Source organism: Rhodnius prolixus, unplaced genomic scaffold (genome assembly GCF_049639745.1).
Source record: "Rhodnius prolixus isolate KJV_2025 unplaced genomic scaffold, Rpr scaffold_1, whole genome shotgun sequence".
Taxonomy (NCBI): Eukaryota; Metazoa; Arthropoda; class Insecta; order Hemiptera; family Reduviidae; genus Rhodnius; species Rhodnius prolixus.
Window position 1 is genome coordinate 40,070,416 of NW_027411581.1, and position 9,253 is coordinate 40,079,668.

Consider the following 9,253-nt stretch of genomic DNA (forward strand, 5'->3'; position numbering starts at 1 on the left):
TAGGTACACATAAGACTAGCGTCGTCTGAGTCCCACCTATCGGTGAAGAACAGATTGTGTATGTATTCGCCATTATTTATCTTTAATCCCAATGGTTTACAGCTACGACACCATTTAAGAAGGGCTACATCTACATATATTTTAAATAATATGGGGGAAAGGTAACACTCCTGAAGGAGTCCTTTTGATGTTCGGAATATGGCTAATAATGATTTCCCAACCTTCACCTGGATGCAGTTCCCACTATAAATTCGGCGAATGATGCAGATCATCGGGTCACTAAAAGCGGCAATGTTTAGGGCTTCCCAGAGCTTTCCACGCGGGACACTATCGTAGGCCTTCTCCAAATCGATGAAGACCAAGCCATTATCTTTACCTCTAGCCTCACTTTTTTCCAATATTTGTTTAAGAGTGAATATGTGGTCGATACACGATCGGCCAGCCCGCTTTGCTCTTCTTGAGTTCTGTATTCCTTCTCAATAGAGGTTTTGGTCACACTACCAAATACTTTCATCACAGTATTAATCACGCAGGTGCCCCTGTAATTTTCACAATCCTTTCTATCTCCTTTCTTGTATATAGGAATGAGATATCCCTTTAACATTTCAACAGGTATATTCTCACCTCTAAGAATTTCATTGAAAAGTTTTTCCAAAACCTTGACCACACTATCTCCGCCGTATTTAAGAAGTTCCATGCAGATACCCCCTGGACCTGGTGACTTACCATTTTTTGCTTTCTTCAAGCAAGCTATAACTTCTTCCTTTCCTATGCTCAATTTCCACAAACACAGCTATGACATATTCCATCTTCCATAAAATCCTTTCTGTTTTCCTGAAGAAGTCCTTTATAGTAATCATACCATTCTTCCACATTTTTCATGCTTAAGTTTGCTTTATGTTTGGTTTCTTTTCTGAGGGATTTTAATACTTTCCATGCTTCTGCTGATCTCTTATATCCTTGGTGGGCATTTACTTTTTGACAAGTTTTTTCCCAATCTTCCTTCTTTTTTTGGCGTATCCTTTGTTTAACTTCTTTTTTCTTTTTCCGATAAATTATTTTATCTTCCTCCTCTTTGTTACTCAACCATTTGAGGTAGGCGGCTCTCTTTTCCTCCACAATTTCTTTCAACTCTTCACTCAATTGGTCCTGTTTCCTTTTTTCCTTAGACATAATCCCCAATACTTCACTAGTAACTTTTTTTAATTTTGTTTTGAGGAAATCGTAAAATATTAAGATACAGATATTAAGTTCCTTAAACAGGAAACCTGAATGACATTTTAATACAAAGGAGTTGCTATGAAATTGTCATGAACTGTGCATAATTTGCATTAACTGCAATCAACGAAACTTTTTGATGGACAAGAATTAAAATTCCTTTCTTAAGAAGTATTGTTTCCATTGTTAAGAATTAAACCTAACATAATGCGCAAATGTAATAAATTCTTTTTGGTTCCTTCCTTTGCAATTGAAATAATGATTGATCAAATTGATTAAAAAAAAAGTATTGACTAAAATAAGCGAAATAAATTTATGCGTAACATCGGCTAGAGTGAATTAGAATAACTAGAAATATAGGTTCAATAATAAATACTTAGAAAGTGAAATTACATTAGAATATAAATAAGGCATAGATTACTGATCCAAACTTACATGCTGATCCTGCACAGGCGTCTTATATAAAGAAAAGAAATAATATTATATATATGGTATAATGTGCTCGTATATAATCCTTCATATTTTATTATTATACAAGAACTCAGTGAGTGTCTAGCCGTTGTTTTTCTACCTCAATACTTATTGCACCCTTTCTAAACCTTATTTCCATAAACATAAGCAAATAGGCAAGGAGTTATTGAAAATATACAAAAATGATAAATTGGCAACAACAGCGCCATTGTGGGTGGTTTTCACATCACTTTATATACGTACATGTGTGAGTGTTGTACTGCTTTAATCTGTACATATATTTTTTTTTGTATTTTAGAAAGTGATGCGCTTTTGGTGGTATTAGATTTGCGCTAGTTCACCATTTGTTGATGGAATTAAAATCTTTTTTCCGCAACCGAGAGAGATGCTTTAAGTTCGTAGCCAACATGAAGGTACTATATAAGTAAGAAACAGTTCATTGTCATTTTGGCAAGCAATCTTCTGAGGAGGGATGCTGGAATAAGAAGTAAACAGAACATTCCATCAGTTAGGGAGAGAAGAGAAGAGTCTGCACGCTAGCGATGAAATAGAAGCGAGCGAGATAATACAAAAAATATATATATAAATAAATAATAAAAAAAAGAAGAGTAAAATAAAATAAAATAAAACGAGGAATTCAACCCCTAAGGCGCTGTTCGTTAGAATGCATAAGATCAAACTGCTAACTAAATAATTTCATTATAAAAGCTGGTTGCTTAGAGCCGCTCCTGTCCGACTGTTGTAAGTCATGCAGGATGTTATAATTGACATGTCCATTATTCACCTATTGTAATAGAGCCTCCAGTCTCCACTGCCACACATATCCTTCCAACTCTCACATATGAATACTACTTCGTCTTGCAACCTCTTCATCAGTTTTTAAATTACAATATCAAACAAGGTCATTCTACCTGGCTTTTGTTCATTCGACCCCTTCTTTACCATATTTACATCTTTACTATCCCTCTGTTTTGATCTTTTTTTTTTTTACTAATTTTAATTTATAATCTGTGAATTTTCAATATTTTTGTAAAATTTAATTGGTTTATTTCATGATAATTTAGAAAAGAACTATTTATTACTAATATTTTAATTCTTTTGTCAGCACGTGGTAATGCTGCAAACCATGGCGGCTCTAAGAGTGCAACTGTAACAGGAGCGGCTGGGGTCTGTGATGCCCGCCGGTACATGTTCATCTTACTCTCCGTCCTCAGCTTTTACAAAGCCGAGATGTTTGCCTTTGTAAAAGCCTAAATATTATTGTTCGGGCTAAGGAACCCTCATGCTATGCAAAGATTCAAAGTTGCTCTATACCTACTCCAAAGAGAAAATACCACAGCAACTGACCGAATCAAGAATGGAAATTAAGTACGAAGCCTAAGCAATCTACAAGAATTACAGCTGTCCGAAGGAATCTAACAATAATGTTGAGGGGAAACAGCTAAAGCATCTCCACAATCAACTTATTTAGATCAAAGATCTTAGACCCTACACCCAAAACAATCCATATTAGATGAATGAGTGTTTCCTCTTCCATCTCACAAACTACAGAAAGAATCGATCACCATTGTGTAAAAATGTCTCCTTAAATTGAAACACAAAGCCCAGTGAAGGAACCAACTAGAAATCAGAGAGAGGCTCAGGAAGACCTAAAACCATCTTACGATCGACTCCAGAGTGCCACCAAATCAACAATTTAGACTTTCTATAACCCAAAGAGCTCATTCATGAGGTTGAATGCTTCGAGGTCGGCCAAGACCGAAAACGTCATATAAATGTGTCAGACAACAGCTGGTTCATACTAATAAGGGGAAGCAAAACTCCCGATTTGGCCAGTGTGTGTCCTCCTCCTCGTTCCCGAAATAGCTAAATTATTCCGGCTTCTTGACAGAATCAATCTTAATGACGGCTTTTCCTCATCGCTGCGCCCAGTCAATTTATAGATACTTCTAGGAGGTTCAAACTGTGCGTATTCGTACTGTTAGCTAGGTTAATCACAAAAATGAAATTCATACAGGCTGGTCGAAGGTAAGAAGGAAAGTACGGTGTGGAGGAAGTCTGGCCCCTACCAGCCCAATAAAATATTTACACAAATATAAGCACCAAGTCGATTTCCACGATAGATTTATTAATACTTCGGTATTTTATAGATCTCTCAGATGATTCTGGTAGCGTTTCTGCTGCTCAGTATTCTCTAACTCCAGTTTGCAATTTTTAGGATTTACAGACCGATTACCGTATCAATATCCCACAGATTACACAACGGAAATTATCTGGACCACCTGCCTACCCAGCCGGTCCTATTCGCATATCCCTTGACCAACCAACCCATACTCCTTCACGCCACTTTTCTAGTTATTTTCTGGTCCACTCCTTATCCTTGTGCCTGGCCGTCTCCATTTCCTGATACCCAAAGGCATGAATTTCTGGCACTTTTGTCACGTGGTTGACCAATATAAATTTCTTATTTCCTATTTCTTCTAATATTGAGCTCTGCTTTTCCACGATTCTTCTTGTATCATCATTTCTTTTTTCTTTTTTTTTAAAGAATCAAGAAATCAATTTTAGTCGCCGCTATATTTTTCTTCATCCTCTCGCTCTCGGTCCATGTTTTGGATGTGTAAGGCAGGATACTCTCTGAATTATTGATTTATTATGTACTTTTGAAGCCGATTTGCTTCTCTGTGGACAAAATTCAACAAACCAATTGTTTTTCCTGTTCTTTTGGATCCATATTTTCTATTCTTTTCAGCCGTCTTTCTAATCATAGAATTCATGTTCTCTTCATCATTTGCAATCAATACTTGTAAACTTGTGTTTTAAACAAGCATTTTTTTACGAAATGCATTTTTTTTATATTATTGATTAAGCGTTCACTAATTCCAGTTAAATGCATGGAGCGCCATAAAAATTGTGTGGAAACCTATGGTAATCTTTTTTAGTTCAGCAAATACGAATTCCGTCGGTTGATCTTTTATCTTACACTTATCTAATAGTGGCCGAAATTGGAAAATTACCCAGTTGTTAGACAAATTACATTAAGTAAATAGTATGAATGACTGTAAAATTACTGATTAATATAAAGCAAAAGCCAATAGATACTTTTTACTCTTATGCTGATTTTTCGTGAGTGTCTGAATGGTATTTCACATCAGACTAGTGCGCTGATACGAAGGCTACTTAGGATTATTCATCGTTAAACAACCTAAAGGAACTACCACAAACGACTAAAAACAAGAACGCGATTGGCCTACTTATCGATACTAAACCTACGTGTACATCCATGAAGTTCAATCAAGCCTTATAATTCCAGTCTTTTAAGCTCAAAAACACTAAACTTAACCAAAGTCACATGAACTCTGCGATGAACCTAGCACACTGGTCTAGATTTATTTATTAAAATAATATTTGCTTAAACATTCTCGAAATTCTTAGTGTCTACAAGTTTTTTTTGTAACTTGTAATGCCATTGCAGGTATAGAACGCTTAGTCCAGTAAAAAATTATGTTGCGGTTGATTCTAATAATTAAATGCTCTTTCTGTTGGTAAAAAGTCCCTGATTTTTGACTAACCTTAAACGGACAGGAAATTTAGATTCTCGCAGCTGAGCTAGAGGCGATCAGTATCTTAGAATTGGGATTCCTTAGTGCCCATGATTCGCACAATTTCGCATGAGTTCAATCTGTGAGAGAAAGTGTGATGCAAGAAGTTTGTTTATGTGCATACTTCTGGTTGCAATAAAGTGAGATTATGAAGATATTTGTAACGGATGCTAGGCAACAAGACAAAAAACTGTTTCTATTCTTTGGTATCACAATTCACCCTCCAATATTGTATTTTACAGTTTCCAATTGCATGCCAAGGGTCTCCCATAGAACAGATGCATTTCTTTGTTTTTATTTTGATATCCTCCCCAATTTCTCTCTGATTCACAATTTCGCTTCATAAATTGAAGTTTCAATTTCACCTGCGCAAATAATTGTTTCTTTTCTCTGAAAATATGAAAATTTATAACAAAATTTTGAACGTCCTTTTTTGCAAATAATTCAGCATTTTCTTTTATTATAAAAATAAGTATAACTTTATTAACACAAGCGGTGATCCTAATTATGACAGTTTGAACTATTTATATCCTGTTTACATTTACACAAACAAACCAGAACACCATGCACCAACGTAACATTTATGTATTGACCGAGATCGCAACTCATTGATTAGAATAAATTTGTCTCTTGTGTATCCTTAAGATTTCCCAAAAACTAAAAATACTTTTCTTTCCCTTTCTCAGGATTATACCAGCTCTATCAGGAATGTTTATATAAACCAATTTCTATTCCCGAAGAGACGGCAACAATTTCCGTAAGAGCAAACATAGATCTTATCCAGAATTCTCTCATGTACTCAATCCAATGAATACAAATTCCACAAAGGTTTTAACCAATTTGTAAACTGAACAAGTTTTCAAGCTTTTTATAAACTACTAAACAAACATAAGTAATATTTCAAAGTGTGTAAACATCTTGAAATCGATTATTTTTTATTCCACAGAAGCAATTGATAATGTAATTTATGACTCAATTACTTTCAATTAATTCGGTTACAATCATTAATTGTTTTGTATGAATGAACAGCAACTCTCACCACTTACTTTTCAAATTCAATATAAATATTAATGAACTTCATTATAAAAACGAATCTAATTAACAATTAATTAATCAATTAATGTCTCTGCTACGCTCATCTCATTTGTCCGTTTCATTTTACTACCGCAATTCGATTTAGTTTATATACAAAAGTTTCTTTTTTATAAATTGTGCTTTTATTTCATTGAATTAGCTTTGCGGCCCAAGCTTCTGTTTCGTTTAGGATTCTCTTTTCACTTTGCCAAAATGTTCGACCTGCATTCCGAAATTTACGTCATATTAGATACTAAATTAATAATGGAATAAATGTGATGGTTCATCTTTTTGGGACTGATTTATTAATCCAAAGGAAAGATTATTGCCAACTTCAGTAATAATTTTTTTTATCAAGCTTTCGACTTAGGGACTAGGTCATCTTCAGGGCTTACACTAATTGACAATAATATTATTTTATAGGTTGGTGCCCCTCATATTTATAAATTCTAACTTTTAGAGGAGAAAAAAAAATGGACTGTCTAATATAAAGCTAATAAATGGTAACATTTGTTTAGTTTTCCTTATTTGAGCCTTTATAAGTAAGTAGTCCAAGTCAGTCTATTGGCGAGGTTCAATGTCAAGGTGTTGTACAGTGTTCTATGCAAGGAAGTGAAGTTCAATATGAGTTTACAGGAGCAGCTGACGGCTCGTTTGAGGTTAAAAGTTTTGCTTTGAATTTTTTGAATATTAATTTCACTTTAAATTTCATGAAACAATTCAAGAGAGACGAAGTGCAATGTAAATTGTGGGGACAATACTGTACCCGAATTCGGAGAAATAAGAGTAAAAGTTGTAGTGAGATAGTAAATGCGGATGAAGCAATGTATGTAATGAAAAGAATTGGTCCAAGAATCCTTGAAAATCGCGGTCCTCTAGCATGAAAGGAAGAAGAAACCTATCTGACTATCGCAGGAAAACTTTGTAAAGAAAAGTGATACGCTTTTTATCGGTCACATTTTTTTAACTTATGAAACTAATCATGTTTGATCGATAAAAGATTTATATATAAAATCGATTTTTTAATAGATCTAATTAGTTTTCTTCGTTGTAAACAGATTATTTTATGTTTACTTTCTCTTATTCATGGAACAGGAAGTATCTGCGTCCCCTCAGATTGCCAGCTGAGTAGGCAAGAAAGTTACTTTTCGAGCCGAAATTTCTCAACATCTGGAGGTAGTAAGCTCAACGGACAAATAGCTACAGCTATCTACTAGCAAATAAGGAAAATTAACTCGCTCGGTTCAGAAATTCAATATCAGCAAAATATTTTAGAAGAGATAGAAGCAAGTAAAAAAATGTTACTAAAACAGTTAGGTATTGGTATATACAAAGATGAAGTCAAAAAATAGACACACTCACTGAAAATGCCGTTAAAATATGATATATACAGTGAAATGGGTGTAAGTTACTCATTTGTGACTACATCCAAGGTAGTGTTAGGCAGGAAAAACTCGGTAAGCTGCTGAAAAGAAAGATCTTAGTGGCCACCCGGGCAGCTTTTTTAACCCTTCTGTGTTATTTCTCAATTTCTACACCCTAAATTAATCTGTAGCATGTTATTGAAATAGACGTGTGCACAATCTTGAAGACTTCTGTGCGCTGGAAGATGACCTATTCATCTTCCATGATGTAGAACTATAGCCACAGCTACGCTGTGCAGATTGATTGGAAATAAAAATAAAGTGATACAAGATTTTTATTCCTGTAATTTACTCCAAAATACAGGGTGTCCCAAGCTATATGGATAACGACTTTTTCTCGGAAACTAAGATAGCCAGAAAAAAAACTAAAAAATATTTGTTCCCTTAGTTTCTTGTTAGGAATCCAAATTATAAGAATCATGTTTTCATTCATAACTTGTAAAATATCGCTCACAGAAAAAAACCGTCCAAGTAAATTTTACTTTAAAAAAAATAGAGGAATCTATTTCTGAAATAAAATCCACACCTTCCTATTTGAAAAAATGAAGTTGGTGTCTATATCTCGCTTCTGGAAGCACCGAAAATAATTTACAAATTAAATTTGGATGTGTAACAAAAAACTAAGGGAACACGTATTTTTTAGTTTTTTTCTAGCTATCTTAGTTTCCGAGAAAAAGTCGTTATCCATATAGCTTGGGACACCCTGTATATTGTTTTTTAAAATCAAAATTTTATACTGCATCCTGCATCAAAGAAAACTCCTCATGGTCGAGACCCGTGTGAGGGACAGATCATAATAATAGCATTGGAGAGGGAAGGAATTAGCTCTGTGGTTAGTGTATACTGAATTCAGCTGCTGACCCTTAGATTTTCTCTTCCTAGGAGCTTCTTACAGCTCACTGTCCGGTGATGGTCCAGAAACCGAGAAAAAACCGTCGGTCGCCAATTACCTCGGATGTTGACGTGCAAAATTAAATTTAAAAAAAAAATAGCGTTAGAGGTGGTACCTTTGGCAATCTCTCGATGAAAATCTCGTGCTTACAGAATTTGCCGTTTTCGTGGAGAGGTTCTGCCTCGAAAGAAGGCGCATACTTCTAGGAAGCTGAATGTTCCTTGGAATTTGAACAAGTTCTACAGATTTATTTAGAACGCAGACTATCTTCTGTCTTTTAAATAATACAATAATAATAGTAAATTCATAAAATAATAAATAGTAAGTTCATTTCGCTATCTATTTTGTTCATCTCGCTGTATCTAAGTTTTCATTCTGGCTTTGATGAACACAAATGGTTATCTCTCTTTCTAAATAACTTCTATTATTGTCAGTCATTAAAATAGTTTACTATTTCAGTTAGAGCGACATCTAATGTTTATGGAGAATTGACCATTTTTGTAACTTTAGTGGCAACCTTAACAAGTAACAAGCCAACAAGCATCTCAATGCCTTTGGCATTTCCACAGTAA

General features: G+C 34.6%; 1 protein-coding gene across 1 annotated transcript; it reads right to left on the reverse strand.

Annotated features, from left to right (window-relative positions):
- Positions 1-295: 295 nt before the first annotated feature.
- Positions 296-697, reverse strand: LOC141448429 (uncharacterized). Its single transcript, XM_074116789.1, has one exon. It carries the CDS (start codon positions 695-697, stop codon positions 296-298), a length of 402 nt encoding a protein of 133 aa, XP_073972890.1.
- Between the last annotated feature and the right edge of the window lie 8,556 nt (positions 698-9,253).